General features: G+C 47.1%; 2 protein-coding genes across 2 annotated transcripts; one reads left to right on the top strand and one right to left on the bottom strand.

Moving 5' to 3' along the window:
- The first annotated feature begins 3,261 nt into the window (after positions 1-3,261).
- On the top strand, positions 3,262-5,233 carry LOC131572395 (single-stranded DNA cytosine deaminase-like). The gene is made up of 4 exons (XM_058825567.1): positions 3,262-3,447; positions 4,170-4,440; positions 4,593-4,708; positions 4,997-5,233. The coding sequence occupies exons 1-4, from the start codon at positions 3,262-3,264 to the stop codon at positions 5,048-5,050; spliced, it is 627 nt and encodes a 208-aa protein (XP_058681550.1). The 3' UTR covers positions 5,051-5,233.
- A 4,696-nt stretch (positions 5,234-9,929) lies between these two features.
- Positions 9,930-15,413, bottom strand: LOC131554835 (C->U-editing enzyme APOBEC-1-like). Its single transcript, XM_058800429.1, has 4 exons — positions 15,300-15,413; positions 14,529-14,914; positions 12,620-12,738; positions 9,930-10,326 (listed from the first exon to the last, which is right to left on the bottom strand). Exons 2-4 carry the CDS (start codon positions 14,905-14,907, stop codon positions 10,300-10,302), a joined length of 525 nt encoding a protein of 174 aa, XP_058656412.1. The 5' UTR covers positions 14,908-14,914; positions 15,300-15,413; the 3' UTR covers positions 9,930-10,299.
- Between the last annotated feature and the right edge of the window lie 101 nt (positions 15,414-15,514).

Here is a 15,514-nt window from a genome sequence, read left to right as displayed (position 1 = left end):
AGAGTCTGCGAGATAACCTCCCTGTGATCCCGTCACCTGAGAGAGATCCTGGGAGTCATGGACAGGTAAAATGAGTGTCTCTAGTTTCTTGCTCCTGTGAGAGATGAGAGTCTTTCTGTCAGAATTTACTTGCTTTGCCTCTGGTGTTGACTATCCCTTTCCCTTTCCCTGTCTGACTCACTGATCTAACTCCCTGCCTGTCCTGCTCTTGCAACTTGCATCTCTGTGCCTCTGTTGTTCTTTCTCTTTGACTGTCTGCCACCTGTGCTCTTTTCCCTTTCTGTCATTTCTTTCTTGTGGCTATTCTCTGTTCCTTTCATTGTTTTTATTTTCTAGAAACAAAGGATGATAACAGAAGGATGAACAGTCAGATGCTATCTGCTGCTTAAGCCCCTCAATCCAATTGCACTTGCACTGCAATTAGTCTGTGAGCTTACTATGGCCAATCATTCTCCACAATGGCATACTATGCACACACTCAGGGGGCTTCACTCTGATTTCATGAATCTTTATTTGAGGAGAAGATCTCTGTTCAGGCTGCTTCTTCAGTGCCCAGGTGTAATCACAGCTCCTGTGTCCTTGCTGCTTTCCCCTGAGCTATGCTATAGCCATAGGAGTTGCTTGTGTATCCAGCAGTTTACACCTAGCCAGACATCTGCTCAGTTGCTCCACACAACATCTGTTCATTCATTCTTCTGTTTGCACCTGCCATATTCTGAAATCCTCCCCGGGGAAAAAAAAGAAAAAAAAAAAAAAAAAAAAAAAAAAAACACCAAAAAACCCCAAAAACCCTGGGATGGTGAACTCCAGAGGAAAGGGAGAAAAAGAGCTGATGTTAATGAACATTTCTAGTTGAACAAGTGTCTTCCATGATTCAAATTGTCTTCAATTTGTTCTGAAACTGAAAAATAATCTAAGTGATCGTAATTTTATTTTTCTGTGGTTTGGGGTCATTTCTTGTTCTTCACCCTTATTTGCATCCACATGCGACTCTGCAGGGTCAAAAACATTGAATAGAGAAAAATTGAATGAGATGAGAAAAGGGACAACTATAAGAAGAATCAGAAACCTTTTGAAAGCAAATGGTTTTGCCCAAAACTTTAAAAAAAATTTAAAAGGGAAAGTCTGTTTTCACTTATGTTTTTGATGTGATAAAAAGCATTTTTCCATACGGGTTTTAATGAAACATCAACATAATTGTAATTGTTTTTCACCTGGCTTGTATGTTTCTTCAGCAAGCAGTTGCCTTGTGCACAAGGCTCTGCTCTGTTTTCTGCCGTTGTGGCACACCCAGGTAAGTGCTTTGCAAGCCTCTGGCCCATCACACCTGTGCAATTTTCTGGGTTATCCTTTCTGGACAACCTGAGGATCTGTCACCACAGAACAGATCCCCACTCCAGCATCTCTGTTACAGGGCACAGTCTTTTCCATACCCCTGCAATAACACATCTAAGGCTTAGAAACCTGTGGTGAACGACTGGTTGATAATTTTGGGGAGAAAAAAAAATAGGGAGACCAATATGTGTGTGTTAGGAATATACACAGGTGATCATTTGTAAGTGTTTGCACAAAGGCAGGGAAACAGGGTGAATCCAAGGTGGTATGGTCAGCTCCAAGAGTGAGAAGGATGATGAAGAACATACAGTGGGTATGGGAAACAGGCACACACCATGAACAGCCAGAGAAATGGGTGATGGAATGCAGTGGGATTAGCTCGTGCTCTGCTCCTGACACAACCTGCAGTACTGCTCTGGTGTGGAGCAGGACCACAACAGAGCTTCCTGGACAGACCTCCAGGAACAGCCTCAGACTGTTGTTGGGCTTAATGAGATACTTAATGCGGATGCTTTACCCTCCTGACTGTGTGCAGTCTTCTCTGCGGACCTTCTTCTAACAGAAGGCTTGATTGTGATGTGCTCCTGCAGGAGCCTGCCAGCACAAAGCATGGCATAGCTGAGTGTGTGTGTTCTTCCTCTTTCTGTGTGACAGGACAGGCATTTGTGCACTGCAGGCTGAGGGAGACAGGGCAGGAAAGAGTCGTGTGCCTGTCTGTGGGACAATCAGGGCAGCAAGGCCCTGAGGGAGAATGTCTGTGATGCAGGTGAGGAGCAGTAGGGAGTGACACACAGCCTCAAAGCGCATCACTAGGCAGCAAGAGGATGAGCATGACTCTGTGAATGAGTACCTGTGATGCAGTGGCCATGTGGCAGGCTGCACAAGGGGCAGAAGCTCCTGGAGGGGCAGAGAGGATGCCTGTCAGCTGGTCATTAAGTGCTCTGCAGTGCTCAAGCTTTATGGTCACACTAGCAAACCGATGAAGGGTGCATACAAGTGACTAGACTCTCAGATTTAAATTCCCAACAAACCCAAATTCCCCTTTTCTACACTTCATTGGAGATCCTTGGGAAAACCCAGCTCAGTATCTCTTAAACTTACCCCAGCTTAAACTGAACATCAGCCTAACAGTGGGAAAAGATGACAAAGGACGTGATTATTTTTAACCTATTCACTTCTGTTTTGCGTTGCTGCGGGGGAGGTGAGTATCTCACCTCAATGAACCCAGCTGCCCGTGTCCCTCCACTTGGCAGTGAGGCTGTTAGAAATGGCTCATGACTGCTTCACCCCCTCCTTGTGCTCCTGCTGCCTCTCCCCAGCATGGTCCCTGGGCACAGGAGCAGCCCCATGCCAGTCTTGATGTCTGTCTGCTGTGGAAGTGGTACTTGTGTCTGGGGAGGTGTCAGCGTGGCTACCATTTATATATTCCATCAGCTGCTGGATGGCATCTTTCCCTGGCCCTGCACACTTTCAACTCTGCTCTTCTTTTAGGCCCTGCTTGGAAGGCATTCAGTCCAGTCTTCTCTGGAGAGATTCTAGTTTGGTCCATCCCTTGCCCCAGTGGACTTTCTGGGTTTCACATAGCAAAAATAACAACTCTTGATGGCTGAACTCCACACCCTCTCATCTTCACAGGTCTTCTCAGATGCCTTCATCCTCCTCCCTCACTGGTGTCCATGTTCTGGATATTTTCAGATATTTTCACACTCTGCCCAGCCATAGTTGCTGTTTGACTAAACACTATTAATTCACACACCATTTCCACTCACAAGGTCACTTGCTTCATCCCCAGAGTCACGTCTGCATCCTTTCCCTAGAACATTTCATGCAAATTACCGACACTCTTCTCGTACAGAGAGGCTTGGATGTGAAGAGGATATTTTTGGTGCTGAGCCCTCAACAGAGACAGGGTAAACAACTGGCTGCATGAGTAAATGTAAATTCTCTCTTGTCTTGTCCTGCAGCATCCTCATGCAAAGGAGACTCTTCCTCTACAACTTCAGGAACCTGCGCAAGGCCAAGGGCCGGCGTGAGACCTACCTGTGCTATGTGGTGAAGCGCCGGGACAGCGCCACCTCCTGCTCCCTGGATTTTGGATACCTGCGCAACCAGGTGGGGGAGGGAACACCTTGCCAGCCCGTTCTGGAGCCCGCAGCTCCAGCTTGCCTGGGGCAGGAGGGAGCAGAGGGCTGTGACAGCAGCACAGGCACACCTGGGGCTGTGCTGGTACAGGCACACCTGGGCACTGTGCTGGTACAGACACACCTAGGCACTCTGCAGGTACAGACACACCTGGGCACTGTGCTGGTACAGACACACCTGGGCACTGTGCAGGTACAGGCACAGCTGGGCATTGTGCAGGTACAGGCACACCTGGGCACTGTGCTGGTACAGACACACCTGGGGCTGTGCAGGTACAGGCACACCTGGGCACTGTGCAGGTACAGGCACACCTGGGGCTGTGCTGGTACAGGCACACCTGGGCACTGTGCTGGTTCACACCGTTTGAGGGATGCAGCCTCCGGGTAAAGCTATGCTTTGTGCTACCCCCGAGTGTGTTGTCAGCGAGACACTCACACTCCCTGCTGCTTTTCCAGTCTCCCTACCCTCCTGCTTATCTCCCGCCCATCCCGTTCGTACATCCCTCCACACCACTGCCCACCAGCGCTGCTCTAGCCCTTAAGTGCTGCCGTGCCTTGTCCCCGTGTGTGCCGACCCAAGAGAATTCCTGCACCTTGCTTCTCCTCCCTCACACCCCACCCAGGCCAGCCTCCCTCCCTGTCCCTGTCACACCCCGCTGACTCCTGGGCCCTGTCTCTCCCGGTTTCCCGAAGATGGGCTGCCACGTGGAGGTGCTTTTCCTGCGCTACATCGCAGCCTGGGACCTGGACCCGGGGCGCTGCTACCGCATCACCTGGTTCACCTCCTGGAGCCCCTGCTACGACTGCGCCCAGCACATCGCCAGCTTCCTGCGCTCCTACCCCAACCTGAGCCTCCGCATCTTCATGGCCCGCCTCTACTTCTGCGAGGAGCGCAAGGCAGAGCCCGAGGGGCTGCGGCGCCTGCACAAGGCGGGGGCACAGATCGCCATCATGACCTTCAAAGGTGAGTTGTGCAGGCAGGAAAGAGATGATGGAGGGCCAAGGGGTGCTGGGGAGAAGGGCAAGGGCAAGGAGCCAGAGAAGATGATGCAGAGTGTGATGATTTAGTGATCAGTGTCCTGTCGAGCACCTGTAACTCCCCCATGTCTTGCACAGATTACTTCTACTGCTGGAACACGTTTGTGGAGAACAGGGAACAGGCATTCAAAGGCTGGGAAGGGCTGCATGAAAACTCTGTCCATCTTGCCAGGAAACTTCGACGAATCCTCCTGGTAAGGGACAATTCTCCTTCTTCTTCCAGTGCCTCTTCCCCCAGCTTATTCCGCTCTATAATTCCTCTCTGCACTTGCTGCTCATCCCTGCCATCTGCCTTTTCATGCACTCCCGTGTCTTCATCTTCCACATCCCTTATGCCTCTTCCTCCAACTTTCTTCATCTCTCCTCTGCTTGTTCACTTCCCCTTCTTCCCCCTCTCATCCCATCTCCTGCCATTCCTTCCTCATATTCATGGGTTCCTGCTCACTCGACAACTGACCTACCATTTCTATTTTGTCCTGCAGCCGCTGTACGAAGTAGATGATTTACGAGATGCTTTTAAAATTCTGGGACTTTGAAGTGAAAGTCATCAGCAATCAGAAGACTTCACAAACACATGCTCTTTGATTTCCAACTCTCTCCCTTACAACAGATCTTTCTTCTCTTGCCTCCTTACATTCCAGCCCTGTGTCTAGAGATAAGACTATCCTTACTTTCATTTCCAAGGAGAATTAGGCTGATCTTGTGAAGACACCTTCCCCAGGCTCACACCTTATCCATTGCTAACTGGGAACAGCCAGGACTGCAATGACATTGCCAGAGAGTGATTTGCCTCCCCTCAGTCCCTGCAGAGCTAATCCAGGTGATCCACTGAATGGAGCTCTGGGTTCAGCCTTGCCCAGGTGGGAGTAGACAGCCTGCAAAGCTGTTTGTGTGGCTGTGCTCTCACTGGCACTGCACTGACCTGCACACTTCATGAAGGCTTCAGGGAGCACATTTCTTGGCTCTTAAAGCTGCACTACACTCAGCCGCTCTGTGTCCTCCCCTGTGAAATGGTTTAGTTGTCCTCCTGGATGTTGGTAGGAAAACCATCCCAACTGAGGTGGTGCAGCCTATGTATTAACAGCAAAGTTGGCCAGCTAGTGGAAAGCTCAGCTGAGAGTGTTGAAGTGAGTCCTTCACAGCCCAGGTAGCTCAGCTTGAAAACCTCACATGAAGCCAGCAGGTCTCTCTAAGAGGATTGTGTGCAGAGCACCACAGCTCTCACTGTGTGGAGTGTTCTTCATCCTCTGAGCATTTCCCCCTAGACCAGACACGCAATGTGCTCCCTCCCCAGCCAGCTGCCTCTGCTGAAGGCACCTTTACAGTCCCACAGTCTCTTGTTTTTCCAAGTTTTCTATTGCCCATAATATGGCCAGCAATGTGACTCTACTGAGAGCTGGCCAGAGAAAATCCTGGCATACGCAAAGCTCTTTAGCCTGTAAATAGATATCTTCTGTAGGGGCCAAAACCAAACCATCCTCCTGCCTGGCAATCACTCTGTTTCCACTAGGGGACCCCATTAGCTCCTGATCTGGTGGACACAGTCTTTACAAGCTGAAGATACAGGTTCACAGCACATGCCTGCTCACCACCACCTTCCTACCCCCTGAATTACAGCTGGATCGCCCTCTCCAGTCCAACCTCTTGGGGTTTGCACAAGGCTGAATGTGTCCCACACTCTGGGTGTGCTCTATCATTTCCTTCATGGTGGCTGCAAGTTGTGTGCTCCTTCTGGGTAGGGCTGGAGGCTCCTCAGAACACCTCCCCTGGTGCTAGGACAGCAGAGCTCTGCCCCTACAGGGCCTGCTCCTGCTGGCAGAGGTCACAACCAGCGGCCTCACAAGCTTTCTTCAACTTCAGGCTCCCAAGGCATTCTCAGCTTGGGAAATTTTGACCAGGAATAGCAATGACAGTCCTTTGCAAAGCATTAATTTGCAAGCATGGTGTTGTATATTTGTTTCATATGGTGCATATTATTTATATAAATAAAGGTCTTACAAACAAGCATCTGGCTTTGTCTTTTTTTTTGGTATCATGTGGGTGAAGGAAGTATATTGGACACCGAGGATTGACATGCCACCTTTTCTTTCTGATTTCTGGAGGTACAACCTAGAAATATTAAACTGTCTTCATACTTTTACTTGTAGCTTTGAAGTTACTGACAATGTCACCCAGCATATCAAGGCAGATAAATTGTTAGGATACTTTAGAAATACTACCAAAAACCTCTGAAGTTATCTGAGATGCTTCTTTCATTGATGGCCAGCCAATTGTGCCCATTCATGACTCATAATCGACCACACTGGACACAAAAGGGCTGACAATATGCTTCACAAAACTAGAAGAGAAGCAAAGATGTATAAAGAATCTTCATCTTTCAACTTTCAACATTGTACCTGTACAACATCATTGTCCTTCTCAGTGGAATTGTTAGAAAAAATTACCATTTTCTTAGAAAGGGGTTGAGATACAAGCTTTTGATTAAATTTTGACTAACACTGAGTTGAAGATACTTGTTGAAACATGACAGCAGCTGACATTGTACAGAAGGAGAAAAAAATGTAATGAGTAAATGCAAAGAACCATGAGTTATATTAGGAATACATCCTATATTTAGATTCTTTTGAACATAAATCTGATTAAATTCAGAGTGGACTCTAGAGTTAATCCATGTGATTCAGCTATAGGAATTTAGCTCTTTTGCACACAAGATTGTTTTAACTGCATTTTTTCTGTTCACAAATACCAATTCATATTGTTTGTTACAAGCTATTCTTTAATTTGGTGTTCTAAATTAATTCAGCCTCAAACGCTTTAGGTGTCTCTGCCAAGAATAACTCCCTGGAGGGTGACTGTTATGCAGCAACATTACTTTATTAACCCAAGATATTTTTCTTGCTTTGGAGACTGTTTATATAGTGAACATTTCACTACTGATTATATATTTTTGAGAACCACTTATCTTTACGGCCGTATGGAGATTGTGGGTGTGCTATTCTAGGTGTCTCCCTTCTTTATATGCACCTGGGCAGAAGCTAAGCTCTCAAGGGGACTGTGGCAAATATACCTGCAGTCCCAGCTGCCTGAGCTGTGGGAAATGGGTGCTTGTGATTTCTGGGAGAGCATTTCCTGCCCAAACTGTGGGGAACAGCCAGACCAGGGGCCTTAATGCTGGCTGAAAACCCCAGCCTCGTTTGATCAACACTGCATGGTTTGCAGCAATGAACTCTGAACACAAGCACGTCCAGGTAGCTGTGGAGTCCTTGATAAGAAAGGAAACAGGAAAATGGGATGGCAGCTGGTGTGGACAGCTGGGCATGGCTGCCATCTCCTGGTGCTCGGAGTGTCTGCCACCCTGCAGAGGGTGCTGCCTTGAAGGGTTGCTGATCCATGCTGCAAACAGCTCCCAAACCTGTCTGTGAACAGCCCCGCAGCGTGTCCACAGAAGAGCAGGACACTGACATCATTCCCCCAGCTGCACGCAGCATTCCTCCAGGTCAGTACACGGTGTCCTTGGACTTTGCAGTAATGAGAAACAGATTACCATTGAACAATGCAAAGGCACACTCCAGACCCTTGCAAACACAAGCATGGCTTCTCCCTCCTTTTCTCCTCCTCTGCTGCGTGCTCGTACTTGGAAATCAGGATAGAAAGGGGTTTCAGGGTCATGGAATCTCCCTTGCAACTTGTCCCTTCAGGGGGTTTTCAGTCTACATGTATTTGTGTCCAGCATTGTCTTTGAGGTCGTTTTTCTACTCTCCCTGGTGCTGACCCTTTAGCGTTCCTAGCAGCAGAAATGTCATTATTTCTTCACATATGTATTAAATATTCACAGTGATGGAAGTCAGATTTGGTTCGCAGAGGAAAGATGAAGGGATTTGGCAGAGAAGAGACCCCTCGTTCAGACAACATGAGCAATGAGGAGCAGAGCCCCTGCTGGGCAAGGAGAAAGTAGGTTGCTGCAAGAGCAGAGGTCATAGCAGGTGGGGAGGCACCAAAGGGTGGCAAGGATTCTGGAGGCTGCCTTTCACTTTTGAACCTCCCATACACTTTGTCTTAGGCGGGTTTGCCCTCAGGCTTCCAAACCCACATCAGATATGGCTAAAACTCCATTTCTGTTGCTGCTGTTGCACCCAAGTTCCAGCACAGGGAGGGTGTTGATGTCTCCCCACTATAATCCTGTCATTAATTCACTTTAAGAACTATCCCACTCTACAAGGTGGCACAATGTTTTTACCAGTCCAGAGGGCCAGGAGAAGTTCAGAGCAGACCAGCTGCCTTCTGTGGTTACCTTCAAAGGCTACCAGTGTGGTAGACCCGCCTCTAGGCTTCACAGGCCAGTAGGGGCACAGCAGAGATACAGCAGATTGCAAATTCACTCTGGCAGATAAAACCAGTGTGAAAAACTTTGCTGGGCTGACTTGGAACTGGCAAGCTTCCAAACAGACCAGAGGAAGTTTGTCCTCCTGCCTTCAGTGGAAAGGGCTGAGCCCTGGGCATGAATGGTTATGGGCCCTGCTGTACTAAGCTGCATGTTGATCAAGTGATTTGATTGCTCCCTAAGTAAACAAGGAGCAAACACCATAATGTCCAAAAAGAGAGCATGTGACATCCAATATGAGGCCCTGGACAGGGGGAAGAAAAGTTTAGCTGTGCTATACATTGTTTGGAGTTGTCTTATTTGTCTAACATAGGAGACACTCCCCAGCCAGCTGTGCTCAGCCTTAGATACACTCCCACACTGTGGGGACTGGAGCTGCTTCCTCAGCCTGCAGCTTTTCTGGCTGTCTCAATAGTCTGCTAAACATCTGGAGATTTTTGCAAGGACAGAGCATGCTACAAGCATAAATAAACTGGAAGAGATGGGCACAGTTCCCACCAGCCCCTGCCTTGTTCTTCAAGTTATCTTTTGTGCATGTTGCAGGTCCCAGCACCAGCACATTCCCCAGTGGCATCACACAGTAGGCCTCCTGCTTGAAGAGGCTGGGAATCATGACACATGGAGCTCCCCACATGATTCATTCAGATGATCTACATTTTTTGCTGTTCAAATTCGAAACTGCTGCAAGACCCAACACACCTGTAGCTTCTTTTTGCCTTCTTCCAGTAGAAAGACCTCAGAGCTTTCAAAATCTCCTATTTCACCATTCCACTCTGTGTTTCCAGCTGTTTGCAATGAACACCTATGTCTCCAGAGTGTGGAATTACAAGGGAAGGATGTCTACCAAGGAGCGGAACAAGAAAAGCAAAGTTTCCACAATGTTGACATCTTCCCTTTTATTATACTGGTTTTACAGTCATAAATAAAGTTTACACTCAAAAATAAAACCTTAAAATGAAGTATTACTACAGTATTGCATAAATACTCTAATAGTATGAAATATATTCTGAAGCATACACACATAGCCATAAAAGAGATCTTCATAAGAAATTCTGAAAGCAAGAATGCACGGCTGATTACTTTTTTGGAACAGATCAGAGCATGAAATATATTACATGCTGGCCTCTCAAGAGGACCCTTGCAGAATCTGATTGCAGAATCTGCAGACGTGGAAGGCCTGATTGTGGGGCATGGTCTCCATCCCCACTTCCTGATGGCTTCTCATGCGCTCCTTCTGTTCTGTTCAATGCTTAGCAAGGCCCAGACAGTGATAAGAGTCTTCTCTGGTGGCAACAAGAAAGTTAGCAAGGCTGCAGAAGAAAAGACTGCCAGCGACTGGCTTTTCTGGTCTTGTATTGATGCACAAACTGAGCTTGAAAGCATGGTGGTGAGGCTTGTTAGCATTCAGTTTGCCAGAAATGGAGGAAGCTCCTAGGGAAGAAGAAAAAAAAAACATTAAAATTTTGATACCAAAAGCTTAAGCTGTCTCTTCAGCATGATAGAGAATTTGAAAATGAAGCATCTGCTCCAGGATATCACTCTGATCCTCCTTCAATGTGTTAAATAATCTCCCTCAAGATACATTTTTCCAGACAACAGGGCAGCACCTCATAATTTACTGTGCCATGTACTCCACTCCTAGAAATACAGACCATTTACAAACAGAAACATTTAAAAGGTAGCAACTTGCATAACTGAATGCAGGGGAAGTGGAGTTGGATCTTGTGGAAAGGCAAACTTTTGGGGTGTTAGAAAGGCCCCCCCAGAGGTTTCTAGTCACACACCATGTTTGCAGCATGGCTAACTCCAAGGCTGGACCAGGCAGCTCAGAGGGAAGTTCTCAGTGTCTCCAGGGATGGAGGTGACAGCCTCACCATGTTCCAGCACAGCACCATTGTCAGGAGAGACGTTTTCCTTCCATCCTGCTGGAATTTGCCTCACTGCAGCTTGTGTGTGTTACCCTGTTTTCTCTCTGTGCATCACTGAGGAGAGTTTGGCTACATCTTTACTGCCTTTATGTAGTGGAAAACTGCAGGTTTGCACTAAGCTCCCACTTAGCCACCTTCTCTATAGGTCAAGGAAAGCCTGTTCACTCAGTCTCTCCTTGTAGGGCAAATGCCCCCATCCCCTGCCCTTTGCAGTGGGGCTCCACCACATCCCCTCTGGTTCCTCAGTGTTTTTCTGCCAGTGAGGCCAGGGCTTGATGCAACCGTGTGTATTTCTCTGGAGCTCATGCCTGGAACTCACTCACCTCATTACACCTCTGCATAATTAGTAAAACGGGGCAGGATGTTCAAAGGGGCTGAGCACACAGACATTCCCATTCCTTCTGTGGAGGGTTGGTGGTTAGAACTACTGATGATGGGCCCTGTGCACATTCATTTGAGGGGTGGCTTGTGTTTAGCTGAGGCAGCAGGGCAGTTCAGCAAGTGCCTGACTTCCAGCAGGCTTCCCAGCTGGCAGGACTCTGCAGAAATCACCAATGTTGCCTTGCTGGGACAGGCAATTTGTTAGCTGGCTCTTTAAACCAAGGCCTGAAGGGCAGATTGCCCTTGTACCACTGTAGGGGCCCGTGCTGAGTCAGCAGCAGTTTGTCAGCACTGAGGAGCACTGAGCAGCCGGCTCCGCTCAGCTCCCGGCAGGCATCGCACCGTGCCCGGATCGTGCGTAAGCTGCTAAATTATTTAATCATCTCAGGCATTAGGAGACTCAGAAAGGCTGAAAGCCAAGGGGAAAACGTCTCCTAAAGCATTACATTGCATAAAGCACTTTGTTAGATCAGCTGATTGACTGGACATTGCTACTGACTGTGTATCCTGTCACCTGAACGTCTTACTCAGGCAAGAAATGGAAAGGTCAGGTCTTGAGGTACTGAAAGCCCTGTGTAATGTATGGGGTGGATGGAACTGAAATGAGGTGAATGTGTACCTTTTCCTCAGCCAGAAATAAAACAAGGCAATCCTACAAAGGGGTTAGGTTTGTGTCTGTGACTCTAAGTCCCTGCCAGCAGTTTTGTGCATCCCTTCCTCTGCCTCCTGCCATCCATTCTGCACAGAGGGACCAGTTCAAGCAAGAACTTGCTTGCCCCACAAAGGGTGGCTGAGCCCCACAGTTTACTCCAGTCCTGGTCTCCTCTCCTGTTCAGTATACCACTTCCTCTTTCTGAGTAGGATATCAGGCTGTACAAGTAACTTCTACAGTTGTATGGATTGCAAGAACAATGGAAAGCAGATCTTGGTCCTATTGTACTCTAATATGTAAACTCTGATCCTGAAGGTAAATCCACCCATCTGGGCTTTTGAACTTGCTCAGAACTTAACTGAAATCCATGGCCCTGTCCTGAGGAAAAAAGAGAATACTTGAATAATGATTACAGAGCTGAAGGAGCTTCTGGGGTCAAATAGCTCGGGTAAGCTGCAAGCTAGTGAACTGGTAGCTGATTCATGCAAAGGGTTGAAATAATATAACTTTTCTTAGTTAAAATCTGAGAGTAGTGCTCAATCTCTTCTATCTCTGCTCCTGGACAAAAAGGCACAATGTAGCAGCATAGTCCTCTGGCAATCTCTTGCCTGCTCGGCTGTCTGTTTATGAAGCTTCAAGCCTATGCTTATTTTTCCTACTCTCATTTCTGCTAACACCATTGCTGGGATCATCCAAATCTCCTTTTCCTTGGATTTTTTTGCATTTATTTTTGCTCCTGGTGTTTTTTCAGGTGTCTACTTACCAAAAAGATATGTAAGAGTTCTATGCTATTCAAAATGAAGTATAAAGTGACGTTCTGGGGCCAATAACCATCTTCTCCGGGTTGGTGTGCAACAAAATTTCTCCAGCAGTACCTGTAATCTAAGAAGAGAGATACCCAGTCACTCCTGATGAAAGGATGCCCAGTTCTTTCTTCATTAACATGTCAGTGAGTCATTTGTTTCTCAGTAAGAATACAGTAAAGGACAAAGATATTCATATGAGGTGTGCACAAATAACTACACAAATAAGTTAGTGGAAAGGGGAACCAAAACTCTACAGAGTAGCAATATGTCTAAAAATTAATTGCCAGAGAGAGAAATTGATCATTGTGGGGGCTTGGGTAACCCTTATCACAAATAGCATGCTCTGGCATAAAGCCAAGAGAGAAGGAATCAGCAAGTGGCAGGAGTGAAAAGGGAAGTGGGACAGGCAGTCAGAGCTGGTCAGGCTCTCCTTTTGGCAGCCTTGTGCTTGAGAACACAGCTTTGGTAAGACAAGTTGCTTCAGTCATGAATCTGTCTGACTTATCCAAATGATAAGGGAAAAGCTGGAGTGAACACACTAACATTTAGCAGTTTCATATTGATCTTAGTGTTGATGGGATGGCCAGAGCTTCTGACAATGCTCTGGTGCTATAATCCCAGGGACAGCGCACCCAATATAAGTAAATGTCCTTTAAGATTACATTTGATCCAGTGGGTTTCATAGCTCCACACTCCAGTGGTAAATATCCACACAGGTGTGTGAGGTTCATCTCTTCAAATATACATTCCTTTTTGTGAGCTGCTTGTCTGGACTGTTTTTACAGCCAAACATTACCAGGCAAGCAAGATACACACAACAAAAAGGCAAGACACATCTTCTGTGATGCATCATCTGAAAGTGTCCTTTAGACAAGTTTCCTGCTCTTCTCTCCCTACCAAGGGAAATCAATTACTTGATGCAGCTGGCAAGCTGATCTGCATGTGTATTCTAGGAGGGACAGGATTTTACACTGCATATAAAGGAGGTGCGCATAGCTAGAGAAACCTCCAACCCTCATGTTCAGATTTGGCAAGAGGAAATGACCATGCTGGTCCTGCTGCTGTGCAGGGGAAGACTGGGGAAGAAATAAGGCAGAAGAGAGTGACATTTTTGCACTCACTAATCCTCCCTGTAATATGCAATGTGAAATAATTCATGCTTAGGGGGAAAATCTATAAAAACCAAAATTGTAAAATAAATTAAACATCCAACGAGCCTCTGACCACGGACAGCCCAGAGACAGATTACCACACCGAAATTGGGACACTCCTGGTGGCAGCAGGAAAGAATGCCTCGTTAACAAGTAAAAAGACCTGGCTAGTGTGGAGATGGGATGCCTCTGGAAAAACACGGGAACACCCTAGGACGATCAGCACTTGATAAGTGTCATCAATCAAGATAACAGAAGTCATCAAGAACATACATCTGAATACCCAACTTCTCCTGACATGATCAGCACCCGCCACCACCCAAGAAACAGCGATTGTCCAACCCTGCAGTGAAAGAAACTTCATACACATGCAGGGTGACAAAAGAAATCGAGGCACCTCTGCCTCAGGCACAAAAAATTCTATAAAACAGCCTTGCTGGAGACGGCATTCGTGAACAGAGGGAAGTCTGATGCTATAGAGGTCGGATCTTGGTTCACCCAGCGCCGATCCCGGGCCCGACGCTGTCTCTTTGGCTGTAGCTTTCGAGGACCGTGTTTTCAGTAGTGAAAATAAATTGCCTTGCAGTAATTAATTTGGCTTTCTCCTTGATCATTTATAACACTCCCCAAAGCCAGCCATCACCTCTGTTACAAACCAAGAGTGCACATAATCCCAGAACTTTCAATCCACACTTAGACAGAGTTTCTGGGTTACCTTCAAGGTTCATGATACGTATAGCGACTCCATTCATCATCAGGCTGCGGAGACCTCGTCGGTTCCGGATATCGAAGTGCCTGAACAGCTTGGCTGCATATATATCCAAGGTCACGTTAGGGTGTGACCTCAGGAACTCCAGAATCCTTCTGCAGCAGTTTCCACAGGGACTAGATGAAATGAACCAGGTGATGGAGCAAGGAGTTCGTGGCCTGTTATTGAAATGATTTTCCAGGAAGTTGATTTCAGCATGTTGTTCACGATTGTTTGAGCACCAGTTCCTCTGGATGGCACGTCTTCTCCGCCTGATTTCATACAGCAGGTACACCCTTCCATTTTGTCTAGGTGGAAAATTTCTTTGGAAATCTTCTGGCTGCATCTTCCACCTGAAGAAGAGTACCAGCAGTACTGTGATCCCAGCACTTCAATGATGTTTGGTCCCATTATGCATTGCCTACTCTCAATATCAGCCAGGACTCCCACTCCCAGCTTTTCCCATCAGAAATGAGCAGCTTGAGGAATGTCGCGATTTAGCGATCTAGAGCTGGAATTTGATGAAAGCTTCAGAACACCCCCAGCACCTCCTCAAGAACTGTTGGGTGGGTAAGCAAACTCGTCGCCCCTCAGAGATCAGCACCAGTCAAAGCAGTAAGGCAACTGGAAAAGGAAGATTGAGGAAAGGGATAGTAAGAATAAAACAAGGCAAAAGCGTGTCTCTGGAAATTGCCAAGTGGCTCAGGCAGCAGTGAGTGACAGACCTACATCTCTTACCCTTGGTTGTTCTCTCTGGATGAGGGACCTGTGTAGAAAAGATTTGTGAATCACTGAGGAGAGCAGGTCAGAAAACAAAATTGCCTCTGCCCATTCTGTCCAGACACCTTTCAGTTCTATACACACCCTCTTAAATCTCTTTTCTCTAAAAGGGGTCAATAAGTAATCACAGCCCAGCAGGATAGGCACTCTGCGATGCAGGAGGTGTGGACTCC

This window comes from Ammospiza caudacuta, chromosome 2 (assembly GCF_027887145.1).
Source record: "Ammospiza caudacuta isolate bAmmCau1 chromosome 2, bAmmCau1.pri, whole genome shotgun sequence".
Taxonomy (NCBI): Eukaryota; Metazoa; Chordata; class Aves; order Passeriformes; family Passerellidae; genus Ammospiza; species Ammospiza caudacuta.
This window is presented reverse-complemented; position numbering and strand designations above follow the sequence as displayed.